Below are 25295 nucleotides of genomic sequence, written 5' to 3'. Positions count from 1 at the left end.
ACCGAGAGGGATGTGTGGAGGTGTCAGGTGTCTGACTGAACGCATGTCGTCTTCAACCCTCATGCTTTCAATCTCCTTTCTCTCTGTGCGCCTGACGCAATGTAATATATTCCCTCATTTCCATATGAAGGAAGCAGTGGGAGACTGCATGCTTTAGCAACTGCACTGAGACATTCCTGCTTTGGCCTCTCAATCTGCCTGACCCAACTCTGTAGAGGGGTGGGGGTCTCAATAAGGAAAAAATAAATAAACCACTTTATGCTTTATAATCTGATGCCTTGAAAGCCCTCTTGAGTCAGTCAAGCATGAAATTGTTGAATTCTTCATGACTTGCTGGCTCAGTAGCCTCTGTCTTTATTTCCCATATGTAGTCACCATGTGTTGATCAGTGTGCTGCAATAACGTTATTCTGACTGAGGCAGTAGGTTTCTTCTGTCTGTTCTGGGACTCTTTTGGGATAAAAATACAGCCAGGACACTGTGTGTACGAGGTCATGTTCTAAACCAGTGGTTCAAAAACTCTTTCTTCATAGAAGAGAGAAATCAGATTTGGCCATGTTGTCTTTAGACCAGTCCTCAATCCCTCATTCATCCAGAGCTCACCCTTTTGGCTTAAGAGATCCCTGGGTGTGTGTGCGTGCACACGGTCTCACACACACACACACACACACACACACACCAGGGTTTCCGTTAGTGGTACCTGACAGATTTTACCGGCAGCATTTAAATGAACTGGATATTTGAAATGTACCAGACCCATGTGCATTAGGTGTGTAATCTAATTTGAGCATCCACCCACGTTGCTCAGAATGACAAATCACATTTACATTATGGTAATTCATCTTAACATGCAACGGCGTGCTTCCTTCTTACCGAATTCCGATGTGCAATTTGAAGATGTTAAAGCTGTTCCTTTACTTTTCCTCAGCCAACAAGACAAGTAGCGAATAGCAAAATCACTAGCCTATGTCAATCTACCATCCCCTACAGTGGAAAAGTATACCTATTCTACTGGTCAGCTTGTCGTTCTCTGCAAGAAAGAAATGGCCAATTCCAAACAGACTCTGGGACAGTTGTGGGATGATGGATCCAAAATTCGTAGAACCATTTGGCTACATTGTTATAAGTAGCGAGGCTGATGCAACCGATCAGAATGTTTATCTTAAAATGTTGATAAACTATAAGCGCAGTAATGTGCACAAGGCAGTAAGTTATACTCGAATGTTCGCTCCATAATGCAATTAGCAGGGGAAAAAGCACCCGGCACGTGATGGAGATGAGAATTTCTGTTTCCGCCACATTTCTATGGTCTGGTTTTGACTAGGCTACTTCGAAGCAAGGTAAGACATACCTCATAAAAACTCAGCAAAAAAAGAAAAGTTCCTTTTTCAGGACCCTGTCTTTCAAAGGTAATTCGTAAAAGGTCTTCATTGTAAAGGGTTTAAACACAGTTTCCCATGTTTGTTCAATAAACAATGAATGAACATGCACCTGTGGAATGGTTAAGACACTAACAGCTTACAGATGGTAGGCAATTAAGGCCACAGTTATGAAAACTTATGACACTAAAGGTCTTTATACTGACTCTGGAAAAACACCAAAAGAAAGATGCCCAGGGTTCCTGCTTATCTGCGTGAACGTGCCTTAGGCATGCTGCAAGGAGGCATGAGGACTGCAGCTGTGGCCAGGGCAATAAATTGCATTGTCCGTACTGAGAGGCCTAACTGTCCGCAATAGGCTGAGAGAGGCTGGTCTGAGGGCATATAGGCCTGTTGTTTGGCAGGTCCTCACCAGACATCACCGGCAGCAACGTCATCTATGGGCACAAACCCACTGTCGCTGGACCAGACAGGACTGGCGAAAAGTGTCGGTTTTGTCTCACCAGGGGTCGGATTCGCATTTATCGACGAAGGAATGAGCGTTAAACTGAGGCCTGTGATCGAGGTGGAGGATCCGTCATGGTCTGGGGCGGTGTGTAATAGCATCATCGGACTGAGCTTGTTGTCATTGCAGGCAATCTCAACGCTGTGCGTTACAGGGAAGACATCCTCCTCCCTCATGGTACGCTTCCTGCAGGCTCATCCTGACATTGACCCTCCAGCATGAAAATGCCACCAGCCATACTGCTCGTTCTGTGCGTGATTTCCTGCAAGACAGGAATGTCTGTTCTACCATGGCTGGGACCTGTTGGCTCTGGGGGTGAGGGCAAGGGCCGCCCCCCCAGTATTGTCCGGGAACTCGGTGAAAGAGTGGGATAACATCTCACAGCAAGAACTGGCAAATCTGGTGCAGTCCATGAGGAGGAGATGCACTGCAGTACTTAGTATCTGGTGTGGCCACCAGCTGCATTGACATTTACTTTTGATTTTGGCCCCCCTTTGTTCAGGGACACATTATTCCATTTCTCTTAGATGTATGTGGAACTTGTTCGTGGAATCTTGTTGCGTTCATACAAGTATTTACACGTTATGTTTGATGAAAATAAACGCAGTTGACAGTGAGAGGATGTTTCTTTTTTTGCTGAGTTTATGATATGAAGTTAAACGTTCTGGTTTCAAACATTAAGTATGTTTTCAAAATGCATACTCCCTCCACTGGTGTGAGGCGCTAAAGCCTCCTTACCGTTGCCTGTGCACTTGGATGGTGGATGGGAAGCATGCTTCAATTACCAGTTGAGAAATAAAAATACTAGCTATTTTTAATTGTGGCCATCAACTTTTATCACACCATTGCATTTAGAATTGTTGCACAATGATTGGACTAGTAAAAAAGCACATTTCACTCCAGCAGTAACGAACGAGCTGTTTGAGGCATTGTAGCAGCAGCTCTCACGCTGACACATTTTCCACTCAAACTAGGCTCTGTATCTGTACGCTGTGCGGGTATACATAATGACCAACAAAAATACACACGCTGCAATTAATTCCACTACATTTTGCAAAATGACCTACACACCGATAAGCATGACCGGTCAAATGTATTCATCAATGAATGGGCTAAAAAGCAGTCTTTTTCAATGGATTTGTATTTATTCTCACTGACACGTTACCTTTGCCAATTTTTTTAAATTGATCTGCTTTTCTTTTTATTTATTTATTTTGCCTAAAGCCGGCTCTTTCTGGCTGACTCACACACACACACACACACACACACACACACACACACTCCCTACTTAACTCTTAAACATGCAAGAGGGGGGTATTGTAATGGTCTTTGCCCACTGCTCAATCTGTATTCCAGGAGCCCTATACTGCCTCTGCTACTGCTTTCACCACTGCTGCCACTGAGTCCTGCTGACTGCAGATTTTACCATATATGGCCATTCACTGCACCCTGCCTGACAGCCTTACAGGACCATTTCCTCCCTGCCTCGTCATTGGCTGCCAGCACTGCCAGTTCCCGGTGATTTCAGGGATAGGCTGGAGATGAGAGGCCTGGAGGAGAGGGAGATTTTTTTTATGTCAAGTGTTGTCTGTCAGCCAGATTCACGGTGGATCTCATTGCCATGTTCTGTTTGTTATTAGTGCGATTGATTTTGTAATTAAATATTAGGACTATGCTTGCTTGGTGCAGGTTTTCATTGTATATAATTTCCATATTTTCTTTCTGAAAGGCAAGGAAATGTATGGAACATTGTGAATGAACCAAGTAGAATTTCTCCTCACTAGTGCTAGTGTTTTGCTGGTTGAGTGACAGTCATGTCCCTCTAAACATTTTGTTAATGAGGTTTGTAAGACATGCTGGGCCCAAGATTCATTCCTCTTTTGATCTCTATAAAAATGTTTTTTCCCTAACCTAACTGGGCCTGGGCAGCCACATGTTGGTCTTGGCTCCTGCCCTGTCATCACTAATTTCTGACCACCTGCCCTCTGATCTACCCCTCCATTCATGTGTTGAAGCTGGAGCATCTCCAGCCATGTACAGTCAGAGTAGAGTGCCTCACGGTGGTGTCCAGGTTGCCTGTACTGTGCCTCTCATTGTGCTGCATTTCTCATGGAGACCGGCCCGAGGGTCTGACCGGTATGCAGCCTCAGCTGTGCTCTCAAGGCCGTACACTCACAAAGGGAAGCGGAAAGGTGGACATTTCCATGGTGCGCAGAGGGGAAACATGCGTGTACGAGCCCTCCCATCATGTGTCAGATGTTTTGCTGTAAGGATGTGTTTGTGCGTGACGCCTCTTGGGTTTTACGGATTCAAAGTGATAACCTCTTTGGGCTGAGATCCCTCTAACGTGATCGATATGACAACAGCCAGTGAAAGTGCAGGGCGCCAAATTCAAAACAACAAATCACATAATTAAAATTCCTAAAAAATACAAGTATTTTACACCATTTTTAAAGATACACTTCTTGTTAATCCCACCAGTGTCTGATTTCAAAAAGGCTTTACGACGAAAGCAAACCAAACGATTATGTTAGGTGAGTGCCTAGTCACAGAAACACAGCCATTTTTTCCAGCCAAAGAGAGGAGTCACAAAAAGCAGAAATGGAGATAAATTAATCACTAACCTTTGATCTTCATCAGATGACACTCCTAGGACTTCATGTTACACAACACATGTATGTTTTGTTTGATAAAGTTCACATTTATATCCAAAAATGTCAGTATACATTGGCGTGTTGTGTAGTCAACAGAAGTTAGAAATAGCATTATAAATATTCACTTACCTTGGATCTTCATCAGAATGCTCTCCCAGGAATCTGTTCCACAATAAATGTTAGATTTGTTCGATAAAGTCCATAATTTGTCCAAATACCTCCTTTTTGTTTGCACGTTTAGCCCAGTAATCCAAATTCATGACGCGCGATCACTAGGTGCAGACAAAGTCAAATAGTTCCGTTACAGTCCGTAGAAACATGTCAAACGATGTATAGAATCAATCTTTAGGATGTTTTTAACATAAATCTTCAATAATGTTCCAACCGGAGAATTCCTTTATCTGAAGAATTGCAATGGAACTCAAGCTAACTATCACGTGAAAGCGCGTGGTCAGCTCATGCCTCATTCCCCTCTCATTTGCCCCCACTTCACAGTAGAAGCATCAAACAAAGACTGTTGACATCTAGTGGAAGCCTTAGGAAGTGCAATTTGACCCCATAGACACTGTATTTGATAGGCAAAGAGTTGAAAAACTACAAACCTCAGATTTCCCACTTCCTGGTTGGATTGTTTTTCTCAGGTTTTCCCTGCCAAATGAGTTCTGTTATACTCACAGACATCATTGAAACAGTTTTAGAAACTTCAATGTTTTCTATCCAAATCTACTAATAATATGCATATATTAGCAACTGGGCCTGAGTAGCAGACAGTTTACTCTGGGCACATTATTCATCCAAGCTACTCAATACTGCCCCCAGCCATAACAAGTTAACTTTGCCATCGTCCATTTTGTTTTGTTGTATCTTATGAGGTTTGGACACAAATTTTGTGTAGCTTCACTTATTGCTATCCAACATGTCTGCTTGCTTGACACATTCTCTCATAGGATATCATACAGCACATAGCCTTGTCAAGGTCCTTAGGTGTTCTGGTCATTTACAGTATCATATATAACAATCCAATGAAAAATGTATGTTGGGGACGGAGTCTGCTTTGGATTGCTTTATTCAACTCAGGCTTTAGCCTACTTATTTGATGGGTTGCCTCAATTGCGTATGATTTTGACCGTGCTATTCAGCCTTTCTACTCAAGTCAGTGGTTTGCTCAACTGTCTGTCGCATGTCTCAACTCCCGCCTCCTTGTCTACATGAAACACACTCCTACCCAGTTTCCTGTCTTTCCCACTGGACTGTTTGTCGTGGAGATTATGACCAGTGGTCTGGTCTGCCATTCATTGCTTCTTTGCTGGTTTGATCTGTTTCAGGAGCAGCGCTTAAATTTTTTTTTTTTTAAGGTTTGGGGGCTGAAAGTGTTCTGTGATGTCACTCAAGGCAGGCATGTAAAGGGGCTGTGCCAATTAGCTAACAGTCTTTTCACTGTGTTTATACTTGTCGCCGGTCCTTGTACTCTGCCTGGTCTTCAGCTTAGAGCACTATTCTCTGTACTTACAAGCATCATTTATCAGCGCCTTTCCTCTTATCTTCAGCTTTAGCAATTGCTCACTTGGCACCTTCTCAGGAATGGTTCCAGTTCAATACAGTTCTGTGGTTACCGAATTACATGGGGTTGAATTTTATGACACTAATAAGAATCAAGGCTGGCTGTATCGTTTGGCTACGTTTACACAGGCAGCCCAATTCCAATCTTTTTCCTACTAATAGTTTTTTTTGACCAATCACATCTTTTCACGCCACATTTTTCCGAGCTGATCTTAATGGTCAAAAGTCCAATTTGGGGGGGGGATGTTTTATCAGAATTGGGCTGCCTGTGTAAACGCAGCTATACATACCTGCCTCAGGCTGCGTCTCAGGGAGGAGCAAGTCAGTCAGAGCAGAGGCAGGTTGCCACAGGCCAGGCCTCCTATTGCTCTTCACTATCTCAGAATCTAGCTTAGTTACCTGTGTTCACCTGAATCAAGGAAGTTGGACTCTGGATAAGAATGTCTACTAAAAGGGTTATGTATTGAGAAGTTGTGGTGTAAAAGAGTGATGTGTGTCGTCTGTTCTCCCCATAAACAGCAGCATGGTGGTGCCTGCCTTGGAAATGTTTGCGCAGTTTGGCTAGGATCTGTTTATTGGCAGTCCTTTCCTAACCATCAGTGACCTCACCATGCACAACATTCCAGCCTTTTGTAGATGATCACAACGCTATCAAATAATATTTATTCAGGCTTGAAGCGAGATCTTGTCCTGTACTTCTCTCGGACCGTGGAATTCCATATTGTGTATAGCAAAGACAAACACGATTAACACCTCAGTGGTGCGTTTAACCCTCTCGCTCCCTCTCTCTCATTAGTCACAGCCCCATCAGAGCTGCCTGGGGTGTGGGATGACTGGAACGACAGGCTCTCAGTCCCGCTGGACGGCATGTCAGCAGCCCTATGAGCTGTGTGTAAACAGGCCTACAGCAGCCGTGTGAACTGTGTTAACAGCCAGGCCTACAGCAGCCCCTCACTGCTGTTGGGCTCTGTCCCCTCTTCACAAGTCAACCATGTAGATTGTTGGTTGGGGGACAGTCTGTACTGTCCGCCTAGTTTTTGTGGTGAAGAATAACAAAGCGTATGAATTGAACTGGTGTGAGAGATGTGTGTAACAGAGTTTCCATGTGAAATGTGAGTCTCCTGTAGAGTGCCGAGGTCCTCCCTAGACCCTGTGCACATTTTCTTTGTCTGCGAGTACGTACCAAATGTAACCCTGTCCCCTATATAACGCCCTACTATTGACCAGAACCCATAGGGCTCTGGTGAAAAGAAGTACACAATATAGGGATTAGGATGCCATTTGGGGCACTGTCTCTAATCTCTCTGGGGTCTGTGAACCAGGCAGCAGTTAGAGGACATGACACTGCTGATGTCAGCGGCAAATACCACTGAGACGGGCAGGCAGCAAATACCACTGAGTGAACAAAACATTAGGAATGCCTTTGTAAAATTGAGTTGCCCCCCCTTTTGCCCTCAGAACAGCCTCCATTCGTCAGGGCATGGACTCTTCAAGGTGTCGAAAGCGTTCCACAGGGATGCTGGCCCATGTTGACTCCAATGCTTTCTACAGTTGTCAAGTTGGCTGGATGTCCTTTGGTTGATAGATCATTGTTGTTAAACAGTGTTTCAGTTCTTGACACACTCAACCCGTTGTGCCTGGCCCTACTACCATACCCCGTTCTAAGGAACTTAAATCTTTTGTCTTACCCATTCACCCTCTGAATGGCACACATACACAATCCATGTGTCAATTGTCTCGAGGCCTTCTTTTAACCTGTCTGTGGATTTAACAGGTGACATCAATAAGGGATCATAGCTTTCAACTGTTCAGTCTGTCATGGAAAGAGCCTGAAGTGTTGTGCGCTCAGTGTATTGGCCTATGTACTACACACACCCAGATCCTAGTCTGCCATCTGCACACCTTTTGTTGTCCCTGTGAAGAAAAAGGTCTGCTGAAAACCTGCAACTCAACATGTCACAATCACATGAAGCCAGGGAAACCACACCTCTGCTGACATTAACGACATTATACAACCAACCACCTAGCCTGATGAAAAACATTGGGCGTGTTCCACATTGCAGCTGACTTTAAAGGCGAGTCGAAACTGACTGTACAAATCACCATGCATCATAAATAACTACTCAATAATATTAGTCAGTCACAATTTCCCCATGATGCATCAGTTTGATGCTCTCGAACACAGCCGCCAGCTAGCTGTATGTTGTTGATCTGAGCAAGGCCGAAGCAGCTAAGAGGAAATGCTAGTACTGAGCAGTATCCTTTGCTATTATAGGCCTAGCCTACATTGCTCTATCACACCTGGTCCTCTGCTGATATAGCCTAGCTAGCCTACATTGCTCTGTCACACCTGGTCCTCTGCTGATATAGCCTAGCTAGCCTACATTGCTCTGTCACACCTGGTCCTCTGCTGATATAGCCTAGCTAGCCTACATTGCTCTGTCACACCTGGTCCTCTGCTGATATAGCCTAGCTAGCCTACATTGCTCTATCACACCTGGTCCTCTGCTGATATCGCCTAGCTAGCCTACATTGCTCTGTCACACCTGGTCCTCTGCTGATATAGCCTAGCTAGCCTACATTGCTCTGTCACACCTGGTCCTCTGCTGATATAGCCTAGCTAGCCTACATTGCTCTGTCACACCTGGTCCTCTGCTGATATAGCCTAGCTAGCCTACATTGCTCTGTCACACCTGGTCCTCTTGCTGATATAGCCTAGCTAGCCTAAACCCCCTCGACACTGACTTGTCTTTCCTGCTGCACATCCTGCTGCTAACAGGCCACTCCCCCCCCCAACAGCGGGAGATTGAGAATCACTTTCAGGCCGCTGCTACAATATGGGCCACTGTTTGTGACCACGTCAACCTTTTGTCTCATTCCAGAAACTGCTCACCTCCCTCTCTGGCTATGTATTCAGAGGAGCCTATCCTTCCGTCCCAGGCCCAGAACAATGGCTGATTATTCTATGTTAGATTTCCAGGAGTGTTCTCTGGACAGGGCGAGGCATGGTCATGTGATTTTTAGATTCATATACACACACAGGTATAGTACACTCAGACTTTGATCACTGATGTTGGAGTTTGTGTCACGGCCCAACTCTGCTGTAGGGAGGGCTGTGATTGTTTCCTGGGCAGTGGGTTGTGGTGTGAACCAATTGACTGTCTTCTATGACCACAATCCCCATGGCCATGTCTGGCATGAGATTCATTTTAGTTTGTGTTGAACTACTGTGACTCACTGACCACTATCGTAATCAGGTTTTAACCCAACACTGTGTGGTGTATTGTGACGTGAGCAGCAGAGTTGAACTGGCCAGTCCTTTTTTGGCCCAGTGCCACAGCAGGCAGGGAAGTAAGGGAAGTAATAGAGAAATATGGAGGAGACTTCAGACAACATACTGACTCATATCCTGGTCTGAAATGGCTGTCTGGGTCCTAGTGGCCAATCCACTGCCTGCTGTTACACAAGCATTTAGACATAGGGCCTAGACCGCCCACTCAGGTTCGTCGTTTGTTACCTCCCTCTGTCCACATACGCCTCGATTACATGTCCATGAGGACAGAGCTTCTTCATACCTGAATGTTTGTTCTCTCGGACTTCACGCTCTTAGGTTATCTGAATGGTCATTCTAAGCATTTCTCTTGAGTTTTGAAGTCAACACTAAAGGCTGGTGTGCCTAATGCTTACAGGCCCTGTTATGTTTTCTAATGTCTACAGTAGAGACCTGGAAAAGCTCTTCTCTCCCTGTGACTGAATATGCAGCACTTATATTTAGCCCTCTGAAACCATTGTTGTCATGGTGCCCAGTCTACTGCTAGAATGGCTGTGGGCATTGAGTGATTTTCATGAGGCAGACCATTATGCTTTAAATATGGCTGCAGCCAGCAGGGCTCTGTCTCGGTGACATCATCGGACTGTCGGGCTCTGTGGTGGTCTGGTTGGGCAATCAACTGACGGGAGCATGGAAAAGGGTGCGTCAGTCTCCCGAATCCAACCCTTACCCCCCCTCAGCATCTTCAGACTTTACATTACCCAGAATTTACACTGTGGAGAGCACCTGATCCTCCAATCACGATAGGGTCAGAGGTCAAGATAGTACCCGCCTTCAGACCAGACTGATGTCATCAGGAAGTCAGCTGATAGGGTGGAAAAGCCTTCCCTTTGTCTGGCTCCTTTGTTTTGTGTGTGTGTGATGGCTGGGGAAGTGATTTCTGGCCATCTGGCCTGTGTGTTGTATAAGGGTATTATATAAGAGGCTCATATTGGAGGTTAGCTCAGGGTTTCACTTTAAAGAGCAAAAAATAAGCTTCTGCTGGTGTGCGTCTGACGACATCACCACCAACATGCCATCATTTACATATTAAACAAGGGCAAGCTTTAATCTAAATGAGTCCTAGGATATAGCTATGCAGCAGAATTGCAAACAGATTGTTTTTAGAGGCTATGACAGTGCTAGGCTGGTGAGTCTCTCTGTGTTTGTCTCTGTTCCTCTCTATGCTCTTAATGCATTAGTGGACTGTGTAATTTGGTTGAAAACACAGATTTAAATACAGGTAGTCAAAATGTGTCTGGTTAATGTTTGACTGAGCTCCTCCTCCTCGGGATGTTGCCCTCTGCTCACAGGGAACATCGCTATTGTATACTCCTTGTTTTGTACATGGTCTCTGGTTGGTCGGCCTAACCCTGTGATTTAATGTGTAAGTTAAACTCTGGTCAAGTTGTTCCCTCAGATCACCAGGCGTTATAGACATCCGTGACTGATCTCATGTCTGTATCTGCTTGTTTCTCCACAGTCGGGCCGCATTGACAAGGCCTACCCCACAGTGTGTGGTCACACAGGCCCTGTGCTGGACATCGACTGGTGCCCCCACAATGACCAGGTCATCGCCAGCGGCTCGGAGGATTGCACAGTTATGGTATGGTTACAATCACCCCTCTCCATGACACACACCTCAGCAGAGACTGTGCCTTTCAGTGGAACCGTACAGCAATGTTTGTTCATACTTAACCTGTCCATCTACACACACCCTCTCACCGATGCCAACCGACAGGAGATGACAAGTTTTGGTTGTGAAAGGCCAGATACTGATAGCGTAGGGAAGGGTGCTGATTCCGATAGTGATAGGGTAGCTAAGCATGGGTGCAGGCAGGGCTCGCCCTCTAGTCTGGATTAGATTAGATGCAGAGAGACAAGTCGTATAGGAATCAGCTCTGGGGAATGATTTAGCCTTTTTTATATGGCTGAGGTCACTAACTTGTTTGAGGCTGGTGCTGTACTTTTCTCCATATGTCCTTATTTGGGCAGTGATCAGTGTGCGCAGTGTACTTTGGTATGCTTCTACCACTTCCCCACCTGTAGGCGTTGACTTCCCCATGCAACTCTCTCAACACCAGAAGACCTGTCTGTGAAATGGATGCAGTGTTCCGAGTGCATTTACAGAAGTTGAACCGCCAAAGGTTCCTCTCTCTTCAGAACATTTAATATTGCTGCTAGAAATACACACAGACTTGGTTCCCTAAAAGTAATTTTTACTTTAGATTACATTTCCTGATGAGCTGCTGCTGACTGCTGTATCTGTAGTGACCTATTGCAGCTGGAGTAGGAGCTCTGATTCGTGTAAGGGTTCAGTAGTAATGCAGTGGTTTGACTACTGAACCACATGCCTTTCATAATGTCAGTCTACTGCTGTCGGAGATCATAGAGATAATGACTTTCACCCTTAGTCTTTATTTCCATAGATCAATGTTTTCATTCTGCGATCTTTACTGTATTTGTATAGTCTACTGGCTGTATTGTCAGTGGGAAGTAAGCTACTCAGGCTGTACGTCAGTATGGGGAGTGACTTTAGATCTCTGCCGCCCCCTTGAGTCATGGTTGTGTGATCTACTAACTTCCTGTCACAGTAATGTCAATCTAAAAGAGTTTTTGATGTGAATGTACTGCTTTCTGTGGTCGATTTAGTTTAGTGCTTTACGACACGTAACAGCAGGGGAACTGCAGCCATACTCTCTGACACTTTAACTCTACCTACATGTATATATTACCTCAATTACCTGGACTAACCGGTGCCCCCGCACATTGACTCTGTACCGGTACCCCCTGTTTATATCCTGCACATTGACTCTGTACCGGTACCCCCTGTTTATATCCTGCACATTGACTCTCTACCGGTACCCCCTGTTTATATCCTGCACATTGACTCTGTACCGGTACCCCCTGTTTATATCCTGCACATTGACTCTGTACCGGTACCCCCTGTTTATATCCTGCACATTGACTCTGTACCGGTACCCCCTGTTTATATCCTGCACATTGACTCTGTACCGGTACCCCCTGTTTATATCCTGCACATTGACTCTGTACCGGTACCCCCTGTTTATATCCTGCACATTGACTCTGTACCGGTACCCCCTGTTTATATCCTGCACATTGACTCTGTACCGGTACCCCCTGTTTATATCCTCGCTATTGTTATTTTACTATTTGTTACTTCTATTTTTTCTTAACATATTTTTCTTACAAGCCCTTAAACCAACAATGCTGTTAAGTAAGCATTTCACTGTAAGGTGAAATGTTGTATTTGGCACGTGACAAATCAAATTTGATTTAAATTCTGTATGTGATGCATTATTGACCCTAGCTATGCCCTGACCTCTGACCCTCATCTCTGTCTGCAGGTGTGGCAGATCCCTGAGAACGGACTGGTTACTGGCCTGTCTGAGCCTGTGGTGGTCCTGGAGGGACACTCCAAAAGGGTTGGCATCATCACATGGCACCCCACAGCACGCAACGTCCTGCTCAGTGCCGGTGAGTGGTATCCTCTAGTGTTGCATGGTATACCAAAACGTCTGTACTTTTTCGATACTAGAACATACATGGTTCGGTACTATCATTTTTGTTACTTTTGCTACTTCTGTCAAATTTCTCACGGATCAAGTCTATCAGCGCCGCTGAAGGTCCCCCTTAGTGCGAGCGCACTGTGCCTGCTCCTCTTAGTCTGCACTGGGAGTCTGGGCTGCATCAGGTTTAGCTCTCCACAAATGCTGCATAGAAGTTTACACACTTGAATAATGCGACACGGCATGTAGAAATGTTGAACCTGTTCATTACTGGTCGCAAAACCATTTCTATACAGGCTAGAACACTTTACAATGCAATAAGATTCCGTCAGCTTCCTGCTTTGTAGGCTAACTTCCCTTGCTAGCTTACAGCTGACGCTAACATCGATTCACTACTACCTGAGTACTTTGTGATAATATGCAAACCTTAATGCAAAATATGCTGATTTCAAAGCTGATTGCCACAAACTTAATTCATTCACTTAATCGGTCTCTCATGTCTCTCCCAAAGATGATCTATTGCCTTAGCGAACTGACTGTGTGAATAAGGCTCAGACGGACCGCCCCCCGCTTGCCTCGTGAATGTCGTTAAAGAGACAGCGCACACTCTTATAAAATAAATGACCTCTATGCAAATATTGTTGATCAGTACGGTACAATATTATATCAGTTTATTTGTCACGTGCGCCAAATACAACAGGTGTAGACCTTACAGTGAAATGCTTAAGTCCCAAATGGAAGGGAAACAGATGAAATCAGCCAAAACCAGCTCAATTACTCAATGCATGCACACACACACATTGAATATGCGTTCATCTGTATTGCGAATAGGCCTAGATTACATCTTGATTTACCCAGTTTATCAAAGGAGGTTTACCATTCCAATTAAAAAATGTAAATTTGAGTTATTCAGCAGACTCTTATCCGAAGTGACTCACTGCTTGAGTGTATACATTTTCATACTAATAAATACATGATTACCATTGTTATGTACTTGTTTTAACCAACAAAGTCAAATTGATTGTATAATTGATTCATTAATGCGTACATGTCTGTCTCTGACGTCAAACATTTCCAATGTAATAATGAACTCAGAAGATGCCTAACGATTGAACAGAGCAGTAGTGAAGTTTGTCTCCATGCCTTTTTTTGCAGTGGTATTGTGATGGTATCAAAAGTTTAAATTCTGGTATCGTGACAACACTAGTGTCCTCCTGTCCTTATCATTATAGTTCTGGTTCAGCCTGTGTGCCTCTGCTTTTGTGGTTGTATTCTCGGTCGCCATCAGCTCACTCGCTCTCATCCCCTCCTCGCCCTGAGAAAAGTGGTAACCTGCTGTGAGCTTGTCACTGTTACCCTGTGGCATAATTTTCCCCAAACACTGAGATGTCTGATCAACGCACATCTGTCCCCATTGACACACTGACAATTGCCTTAAAGGGATACTGCAAGATTTTTGCTATTGTGCTGTTTTTCTACTTACCCATTAGTCCATTGAACTTGTGGATGTCATTTGTTATGTCTACATGCAGAAGGAAGAGGTAGTTTGGCAAGCCAATGCTGACTAGCATTAGCGCAATGACTGAAAGTCTACAGGTACGCTAGCGTATGCTACTTTACCTATAGACTTCGTCATTGCTTAATTGCCAGAATCTCGCAGTATCCATTTGAGAATGACCATATTCACAGTGTGAAGAGTCAGAACCAAACCAGAATGAGCTAAGAGTTGTAGATGATATTATCTTGCCACATCAGAGTGATATTATGTCCATGCTTCTCTTGTGTGTTTGTTAAATGTGTGTAATCTTCAGGCTGTGACAACCTGATCATCATCTGGAACGTGGGGACGGGAGAAGCCATGATTCAGCTGGAGGACATGCACCCTGATGTCATCTTCAGTGCCTGCTGGAACCGCAACGGCAGCCTCATCTGCACTGCCTGCAAGGACAAGACCATCCGTGTCATCGACCCCCGCAAGGAGGAGATCGTAGGGGTGAGCACCACTGACAATAATTTTCACTAACAAACCTGCTGTATAGGGTTGTCAAATTCCGCAAACTTTCCCTAAAAAAAAACGAATTCGAAGGAATCTCGGAGGTGAAAATTTAGGGTGTATGTACCTTATGTTGATGTTGACCATCTGTGTCACAGGAGAAGGAGAAGGCCCATGATGGGGCACGGCCCATGAGGGCCATCTTCCTGTCGGACGGAAACGTGTTCACCACGGGCTTCAGCCGTATGAGTGAGAGACAGCTAGCCCTGTGGAACCCGGTGGGTCACCCTGTCCTCACCATCACAACTCTTGGCTGAGTCACAAACAGAACCCTATATTCCCTATATTAAAGATGTTACTGGACTGCTCAGTAACCAACTATGGCAATGTTTCATTTACAGCAAGCCATGGACGAGGCCATCTCAGTGCATGAGATGGACACCAGCAATGGAGTTCTCTTGCCCTTCTATGACCCAGACACCAATGTGGTTTACCTGTGTGGTAAGGTGAGTGGAGTTTTTCCCGAAGATTACATACATACACACCCATTTGATCTGCTGTGCAAGTGACTTATAACAAGTCTTACTTTGATCCATGAAGTTCTGCATGGTGAAGTGTTATCCATGAAGTCATTACTAAAACATTATACTGTATCTTAAACTTTAGTCTATTGCTGCTCATTGAGTCATTAAAAAAATGTAGGAATTCAGACAAGCACTAAAAGGCCGTGATCTTGTCTCTCTGGTTTGTAGGGTGACAGCAGCATCCGCTACTTTGAGATCACGGACGAGGCCCCATTTGTCCACTACCTCAGCACCTTCACCACCAAGGAGCCCCAGAGGGGAATGGGATACATGCCCAAGAGAGGTCTGGATGTCAACAAGTGTGAGATCGCCAGGTAGGGCTGGCTGAATAGAGAAATGGATCAGCCATTTTAGGACTGCTCTATCATATCTGAATATCATGTCTTGTTGGGCATACCCCTGATTCATTTCAGCAAGGTCTAGTGGGAAGGTCTAGAACCAAGTGGGGTGGTTCTTGGCCGGGTCTATGAGGTGGCCCTAAACGGAAGATGACTTGGAATGTGGCGCTATTACCTGTCCATGTCCACCAGGAGGCAACACATAACCACATGTTGGAGGAGAACTCTCTCCTTATAAACGGATTAACTCCAGGCCCTGCCAACCAGAATTGTGTACCATGCAGTTATTCAACTCCATGTTTACTGAGGCTGCCTGACTATTGCCAGTGTCCTGGAAGTAGAAGTGCATTGGGCTGGGCTGCAGTGTTTGTAAAAGGATGTTAGACAGTGGGCCTGTTATGATGTTTTGAATAATACACTTATTTCTGCTTCTATGTTGGCAGGTTTTATAAACTGCACGAAAGGAAATGTGAACCGATCATCATGACTGTGCCCAGAAAGGTGAGCTTCTTCATTCTGATCTAGACAGTCGATATATGAATGATTTCAACAATCAATGCCACATTTAACTGAAACGTCGGTTTTGAGGGATAGAACATTTTAGGGTGTTTTACTGGACACATATTAAGAAAGCAAGCTCAATGAAGAATCTCCATAGAGAATGCTTTTTTGTTCAGGATTGTTTAATCTGTGTCCAGGTAACGGGCCCTGTGTGTTTGGTACAGCGTTCTCTAACAGCAGTCTCTGTGCCGCTCTCGCTCTGCAGTCTGACCTGTTCCAGGATGACCTGTACCCAGACACGGCAGGACCAGACTGTGCCATCGAGGCAGAGGATTGGTTCGAGGGGAAGAATGGCGAGCCCATCCTCATATCCCTGAAGAACGGCTACGTCCCTGGCAAGAACCGCGACCTCAAAGTGGTCAAGAAAAACATCCTGGACAACAAGCTGAGCAAGAACACAGAGAAAAGGGGCCCAGCCAACAAGTCTGCCTCGCCCACTCCATCCAGAGTGAGGACTGCTGTCTCTGTCTGGGGAGGACTCTGACTGGGTTGTATGGGAGAGACATAGTCTCTCTCCACTCCAACTCCAGTCCTAGAGTATCCTCAACGGCACACATTTGTGTTGTAGTCCTGACTAGCATACCTGATTCAACTCAGAGGGCCTGATGATTAGTTGACAAGTTGAATCAGGACTACAATAAAAAATATGTACTGTTTGGGTACTAGAGGACAGGAGTTGGGAAACATTGCTCTTTTTTATGTAAACAAGTACTACTCACCAGACACCAGGATATTATTCTGTATGTGCAATGTACCACTAGTGTTTTGATTGAAAGTTGACACCAGACTGGATCAGTATATCAACATTACAGTATGTATCTCCTTGGGTATGTACAGTGCTTTCCCAGGGCTAGTCTGATTGCCACACCCACCACCACAGTCATCAAATGGCCTTTAGTTCAGCCCTGGCCTTGACATATTGCAGTTGGGGCCTTGGAACATGAAGAGTTTGTTGGCTGGGTGTGTTTTAGAAGTGGGTGGCTGCCTGACTTCATAAGGTGGTTACTAGAAGTCTCCACCCCCCTCGCTCTCTCTGACTCAATGAGGGGCGGTTGCTGCTCCTTCCCCACCTCACCCACAACACAGCTGCCCACGCAGGGCCCAGCCCTGGCCTCCACTTCGATCTGCAGCTCTGGCCTGTAATCATGGCAGACTGGGCTGCTGCTCTGCAGCCTGCAGGCGCTCCATGTTAACCCTCAGGGTGCTACGGGATACTGGAGCCCTGCATGCCTGCAGCGTAGAATGCCTGCAGGGATAGAATGGACCTCCGTATTAAAAATGTACACGCACACAGTGTGTAGACCAGGGATCATCAACTAGATTCAGTCACGGGACAATTTTTTTTTTTTTGAGCGGGCGATCAAGGGGCTGGTACATAATTGCAGTCATTTTGCAGTCTACAAAATATTTGTAAGAAGCCCAAAATCGATATAATATTTGAAGAAAACATTTGGGACAGAATTCCAAAATAATAATTTGGAGTTGATTTGCTGGTGTTTTTAGTTTTTTTAAAAAAATGTCCAACAATAAAAAATAATGTATTATATAAAAAAATATATATCTATAATTGCTCATTTGGGGGCCAAATAAAATCACCTACAGGCTGCCAGTTATGGAACCCTGCTGTAGACCCTGAATTTACAGTCATTTTGTCTTTGTGCAAAAGCTTTAACTATACTAGGACTGGTACTAACATCTCCAGAAAGGGCCTCATGTCTTGCTCCTGTCTCTGTATTCCTCAGAAAAATGAAGCCAAGCTGGATGAGGTCTTGAAAGAAATCAAATCCCTCAAGGACCTGGTGAGCAGTCAGGAGAAGCGAATCATCCAACTTGAGGAGCAGATGTCCAAGATCGCCATTTAAGGACCCTCCCCCCAAAATTCAGGACGATCCATTGGCTAGGAGGTGGGCGGGACCCGTCACTGCCAATCTCAATGACAGCGTTCTGCCTGAAACCTGCCTAGCAATGATCCCAAGCAACATTCCGATATTAACTTTTCTTAGCCAGCCCCAAACCCTCATTTAACATGATGGAATAAGAGAGAAATATGGCAAACTATTCCATTCCTTTTAATAAGTGGCGGTTTAGTCTTGTATGTTGTATGAAAAAGTCTTGCATATTCCTTTTGCTTTTAAGATTGTGACCAAGAAAATTCCAATGTGAAACATTTCTATTTGGGTAAACCCAAATGTTTTATATGTAGGTATCAGTATATTGTCTACCCCAACTACTTATGTTGCCAAATTTTAAAGGAGTTATGTTTACACCTCCTTGACAGTATTTTTCTTTAAAAAAAAATGTTTCTCTTTGTTTTCCAGGAAGACTCAAAATACAAACTATAAGGGACAATGCAATAGGCTGGAAATGCGAGGAGGGGGATGGCAGATTTCAATAATCAAACAATTACTGTAAAAGACAATGGAGGAGAACCAACTCATTATGGGAAAATATCAAACACTCAAGCCTGATTTATCATAGTACTTCTGTTGTCTTTGCTGAAAAGCTCTGAGGTGGTGGTGTGATTCTTGCTGTAAGTGTTCTTGCTCTCCCGCCTGACTTTTCTGAACCTCTAAATTCTTCCCTCTCCTCCCATCTTAACAGGACCATTGTCTGTACACTTGTTAACATCTCCTGATTCTGACCAGCGTTAATACATGCATATATATTCTACTCAAGAGATTTTAATTTCCACTGTTTATTCTCCATCTTTGATCTCTCTTACTCTAGCTTGTTTTACTAAGCAAGCCGCAAACATGCAGTCCTTACATATCATTTGATACCTGGTATAACTTATGTTTGCAACTTGAACAATGTTTTGATCATCTCCATCAATTTTGTGGAACAGAAAGGGTATGAGTGGACTCCCCTTAGCTTTGTAGATGAAAACGACAGGTGAGATGTCACCCTGCACCTTGTACTTCTCGTAGCCTTAGATGTTCACTTGAACTGTTTTTCTTTTTTGGAGTTGTTTACAATGCACATGCCCAATCCAAAAATCATTTTCAATCATTTAGTTGACCTCTGCCATCAGCATTGTTAGCGTTCCTGTCATTTAGGTGACCTTGGCTACCATCAGCATTGTTGGCGTTCCAGTCTTATGAAACAAATGTGCCATAGTTTGCTACTATGTTCCTTGTTTGTTTGTCATTGTCCCCATCTGGCCCTGTGACACAGATGGTATGTGTGTACTGTAATAAGCTCTGCACTGTAAGTTACAGTTCTGCTGACTCATGACATGGAGCCACCTGGGTGGCTTGTACGGGTTCTTGTGGCAATGTCCTGTGTGCTGCCCAGAGAAGGACCAATGGAATTGTGTTCTATGTAGCTGGTAAACATTTCCTGGCTTTTAGCAGTGTATCAGCCTTGTCCCGCCTTTGATTTGAGGAGTTTGTGCTGTCATAAACCCCAATGTTGAACCGTGCCCTTGTGTTCAGGGTGTGTGTGTCAGGATGCTCACTATTCGCCACTTCATTGGCCCATACCCATACAGCCAACCAGAGGGTGAGTAACAGGGGTGTGTCTGAAACAACAATTTTGACTGTTGGTTGACAAGAAGTAACGTGGAGAAGGAAGGCTTTCAGGATGTGTGAATTTGTCTCGTATGTCTTTGACCTGGTTGGAGTTTTTTTTTCTGCGAGGGGATTTTTAGATGATTATATGGATTCACCATAGGGTGTGACCAAGGTTTTGGCCTATGATAACAGAATTGGGTGGTATGGTGATGTTAATATACTGTGCGTTTTATCCTGTGCTTCCTTCTCCAGCTCTCCCGTTGCAGATATCCCACTATGTACTTCCTTATCAGGATTTTAAATAGTTTCCCCTTAAATACATGGTCACATCACTAGAGAATCAGAGGAACAAGGAGTCGTTTGGATTGTCCGAATATTTGATGGTGTTGCCAACTGCGATAATAGTTCTATTGTCATGCTATTTTTGTTCTGCCTTTTTTTTCAGCGGGAGGGTGGGTTAGGTTTACGGTTCAGAGTTTGTTAGCCTTTAAAGTTTGTTGCCACTGAAGAGATCAGAAATGACAGAGTTGTGCACAGGAAGTACTTAATGATGACTGCGGTTTGAGAATGGTGTGAGCTATTTAGCAGGAGAGAGTGGATAGGCACCCTGAGAGGAACTTTGACAGTGGGTTTTGGGCATAGAAAGCACTGAGAAATGTATGCTTATATCAATCACTCCATCCTGGCCTCACAGAATCTAAGATTACATCCGAGGATGCAATTTTAGTCTAAATATGCATCGTCTGGTGTTCTGTAATATTTGATTGGGGTTGAGAACTACTTCAATGTGTTCTACTGTGCTGTAGAGATATGAATCTGTCAGGGGAGGATGTCTTGGACTTTGTCCTGTACTGCCCTGTAAGTGCTTCTCCTCAGCCTCCTTGGTCTACTCAAGGCAGCGATACCTGTGATGTTTGGAATATTGATGAATAGCTATTCAAAGGGACACTATAGGTTGGAGATATATGCTGTAGAGAGATGTATGTGATGTTTGAAATAAAGGCCTAGAAAATGATTTAAAGCTTTGTAAATATTTGTATCCATTTTTTTTTTTTTTTTTTTCCATTGTTGTTTTGGGCTGCAGTGTGTTTAGGAGTTGGGTTCTGGTGGGTTTTGAACGTTACCTCTTGTCTGCGTTCCTTGCCATAATGCGTCATGACTGAACAGAATCTCCATTCTATCACAGGTATTATAAATACAAAAAGAGAAATTAATAACAGAAGAAAAACAAACAAGGATTCAGCCTCTTGTGGAGGTCTGTAGAGCATTTTTGTTCATTTTTTTCTGCTTCAAGTATCAAACTTATCGATTATCAGAAAAATGAATAAAGAAATTTAAAAATAGTAAGTGTATTCTGTTGTCAAGTTAATGAGTGATGCAGAGGACTGGGCAAACATGAGACTTAATCTAAAATGGATTGAGTTGTTTTTTCCCCTCAATCTACACACAATACCCCATGAAAAAGCACCAAACAGGTTTGTAGAATTATTATTATTATTTTTAAATACATTTGCTAAACTATCACATTTACATAAGTATTCAAACCTTTTACATTGAAGCACCTATGGCGGCGATTACAGCCTCGAGTCTTGGATATGACGCCAAGTTTAGCAAACCTGTATTTGGAGTTTCTCTCATTCTCTGCAAATCCTCAAGGTCTGTGGTTGGATGGGGAGCAATGCTGCACAGCTATTTTCAAATCTCTCCAGATGTTCGATCGGGTTTAAGTCTGGCCTCTGGCTGAGCTACTCAAGGACATTCAGAGACTTGTCCTGAAGCCACATCTGTGTTGTCTTGGCTGTGTGCTTAGGGTCGTTGTCCTGTTTTGGAAGGTGAACCTTCGCCCCAGTCTGAGGTCCTGAGCACTCTAGAGCAGGTTTTCATCAAGGATCTCTCTACTTTGCTCCGTTCATCTTTCCCTCGATCCTGACTAGTCTCCCAGTCCCTGCTGCTGAAAAACATCCCCATAGCATGATGCTGCCACCACCATGCTTCACCTTAGGGATGGTGCAGGTTTCCTCCAGACGTGACGCTTGGCATTCAGGCCCCAGAGTTCAATCTTGGTTTCATCAGACCAGAGAATCATCTTTCTCATGGTCAGAGTCCTTTAGGTGCCTTTCGGCAAACTCCAAGCAGGCGGTCTTGCCTTTTACTGAGGAGTGGCAGGGCGGCCAGATCAGTTGGCCGGGTGGCAGGCTCTAGGAAGGGTCTTGGTGGTCCCAAACATCTCCCATTTAAGAATTATGGGGGCCACTGTGTTCTTGGACCTTCAATGCTGCAGATATTTTTGGTACACTTTCCCCAGATCTGTGCCTCGACACAATCCTGTCTCGGAGCTTTACGAGGAATTATTTCGACCTCAGGGTTTGGTTTTTGCTCTGATATATACTGTCAACTGTGGGAAATTATACAGACATGTGTGTGCCTTTCCAAATCCGGTCCAATCAATTTAATTTACCACAAGTGGACTCCATTCAAGTTATTGAAACAACTCAAGGACGATCAATGGAAATAGGATGCACCTGACCTTAATTTTGAGTCATCGCAAAGGGTCTGAATACTTATGTAAGGTATTTCATTTTTACCTTTTTTCTTTACATTTGCACAAATTTCTAAACCTGTTTTCACTTTGTCCATTATGGGGTATTGTGTTTAGAAACAATTTAGACTTTTAGAATAATAAATTCATTTTAGAATAAGGTTGTAACGTAATAAATGGTAAGGTGTCTGAACACTTTACTAATGCACTGCATGTCAAGTGTACGCTCATATACTTTTGCTCTCACATACTTGCTATTCTTTATCAAGAGATTCTAGCTTTCCTTGTATCTGAAACCCATGTATGCCACCATACCCCATTCCTCATTTGTAAGTGTAACACTTGTCAGTGTTTTATTTTTTTAAACAGCTTCACTTCTGTGAAAGGCAGCATGCTTCCTGTATTCCTCACAGATCAGCCAATGTCTCGCTTCTTGCTTGACGGTGAACAATCTGCTGGTTGAGGGGCCAATATACCATAAAACAAGACTTCTCCTCCAGCATTTGGGTAAGTGTCATAGCAGTGGGGTGATCAGTAGTGTTGGGCTGCATGAGCTAGTATACAGTTTCTACAAAGTCTCCACTTTCTAAAAGAACCTGTAATTAGATAGATTTGCAACATCACTGATGGGGTGGATTTAGATGTATTGCAGATCATTATCTGTCAGTCACTGTCACTAACATTTTTTGTAAAGGAAATTGATCCCTTTACACAGGCTCAAAGTGATGTTGATGAGCAACACCATTTTAAATATTAAGCCAATGTATTATACCGTGTTATTACAAGTATTGGGTATTTGTGCATGACAGTGCTGGCATTTCGGTGCAGTCTTCTGTAATGTATCACACTAGATTACAGAAGGTCAAGTTACTTTTCACACTTTGTCTCATAGCACTTATCACATTGGTTCTTCCTTAGCGCATGCTACGGTAGTGTAAAACAGGAAGGCTTGAATTGGGCATAGCTATGCCTCATAGTTTTGTGATGAACGTCTGAGTTGTACCACTGTTTCATTGAACATAGTCTTTACATTTTTGCTGTTATCATTTCCCTTCGCAGATTTGCCACCATGTTTACCCCAAAGCCTGGGAGATTTCCAGCTCTTGTGTTCCTTCTGGTTCTGTCAAGCAAGGCGGTCTCAAGATGTCTACTTAGCCATGGGGAGGTAGCAACCCATGGACCCCAGGAGTTGAACCTGTCTGAGCTACCACCTCAACCAATGCCCCCTGTAGCCCTCACCAAAAACGCAACAGAAGTCTCCGTTACCCAGCAAACAATGAGAACTGAAACCTCAGAGACAGACCATGAGACTGAGCTCTCCCACACAACTGTGAGAGTTAAACAAACACCTGTCCCATCCGCCCTGCATCCACCCAACCCTACCACTGCCATCAACTCCTTCACAGAAGGGACAGCAAAATCCTCCATTCCAGGAAGCGTCAGTGTCTTGAACAGAGTGACATGCCCGACCATGACCCCTAAGGGGAGAGGGCTGGTAGGTCAGTGCCTGATCATCATCGCTGTGCTGGCTGCTGTAATAACAATGTTCATTGTCAGCACCGTCATCCTCCTGACCAAGCTGAGGGGCAGCAGATACAGACACAGGGGCCAGCAGGGACAGGGCACAGAGATGGTGTGCATCTCAGCAGTGGTCCCCACCAGAACCACTTATGGAGGCCAGGGGAGATACAGATGCCCCACAAGCAACATCACCCTAATGCCCAGCACAGAGGACAGCGAGGGGGACAATCTCACTCTCAACAGCTTCATCCCAGACATTGACGGATGCTTGTAACACTTCACAGTCAAACTCGCAATTCACAATAACACACTTGCACTTTGTCAGCTATGTAGCAAATGTTTTGTACTTATACAGAAAAAGAAGTGCTTTGCTTATCTGTTACTGTCACTGTTATTCTAATGAGAAATACACATCTATCACTGTTGTGAAGCATGTGTATGCCTGACCTTCCCTGTACATACAGAATAAAAACATTTAAAAAATGTTTGTCGTACTGAATTCTTCAACCTCTATCGAATCTTATTACAACAATGCTGAGGCAAGAAGTGCTCCAAACAGCCATGGGCAAAACAGACATCCCTGCTGGCGCTGCAGGGCTTATGATCTGAGGCACATGTTTGTAGCTGACTGTAAATTTTCTGTTAGGTTTGTACGTGTGTGATATGATGAAAGACGGGCCCTCTCTTAAGCTGGCCTTGTAGGCTGTGTGGAGACGGGCTGTAATCTGGAGCACATAATTAGAGATCTCTGTGAGAAGCAGGGGGAAAATAGGGACTCGCCCTGTGGAGAACATAAATACCCACTAACTGTCAACGTACAAAAAGTGGTTTTGTCCATTTTAGAGAATACTGATTCAACTGTGTGTAATGGCAAGGGGGAAGTGAGTACTTTGTCTTTGATAATGAAGAAAGTACTACAAATGTTGTGCTACTCCAGTGCATTAATCCTGCATTAAGATTGACCACATTTCGGCTAAATTTTGTATTTGACCTAATCACTCAACTTTCAGAATTGCCACGTGAACCAGTAACTCTGTGATTGTGAGCAATTAGGAAATATCTATGTAGTGGACAAAGATGTTCCCCTCATAAATATCTCCATCATATTTAAGGTTTAGGAGCAAACAAGGAAAATCCATGCAGTATGGCAGCCCCTAACTGTCCCTCCTTTCTAGACTGGCCAAAGCATCCACCATGATCCCACTTCTGGGAGAGGAGGATTTTGGGGGGAGTTATGTAAAGCGGTACGGGGAGGGGATGGAAATGTAGAGGGATGGACATCTTTCTGCAATCAGCAGGCTTTTTTAGAA

At 44.2% G+C, this 25295-nt stretch overlaps 1 protein-coding gene across 1 annotated transcript in view; it reads left to right on the top strand.

Annotated features, from left to right (window-relative positions):
* The window catches only part of coro1ca (coronin, actin binding protein, 1Ca), a 63144-nt gene extending 41876 nt beyond the window's left edge, over window positions 1-21268 (top strand). The window contains exons 3-11 of the mRNA XM_029678232.2: window positions 10891-11013; window positions 12776-12905; window positions 14749-14930; window positions 15089-15208; window positions 15332-15436; window positions 15683-15828; window positions 16296-16353; window positions 16619-16861; window positions 18156-21268. Of these exons, the coding sequence (XP_029534092.1) occupies window positions 10891-11013; window positions 12776-12905; window positions 14749-14930; window positions 15089-15208; window positions 15332-15436; window positions 15683-15828; window positions 16296-16353; window positions 16619-16861; window positions 18156-18275 (1227 nt within the window). The 3' untranslated portion in view covers window positions 18276-21268. The remainder of the gene's footprint in view (window positions 1-10890; window positions 11014-12775; window positions 12906-14748; window positions 14931-15088; window positions 15209-15331; window positions 15437-15682; window positions 15829-16295; window positions 16354-16618; window positions 16862-18155) is intronic.
* Window positions 21269-25295: the final 4027 nt, after the last annotated feature.

The sequence above is a fragment of the Oncorhynchus nerka genome, linkage group LG13 (assembly GCF_034236695.1).
Source record: "Oncorhynchus nerka isolate Pitt River linkage group LG13, Oner_Uvic_2.0, whole genome shotgun sequence".
Taxonomy (NCBI): Eukaryota; Metazoa; Chordata; class Actinopteri; order Salmoniformes; family Salmonidae; genus Oncorhynchus; species Oncorhynchus nerka.
The sequence above is the reverse complement of the archived record's forward strand: the minus strand, read 5'-3'. Positions and strand labels throughout refer to the sequence as shown.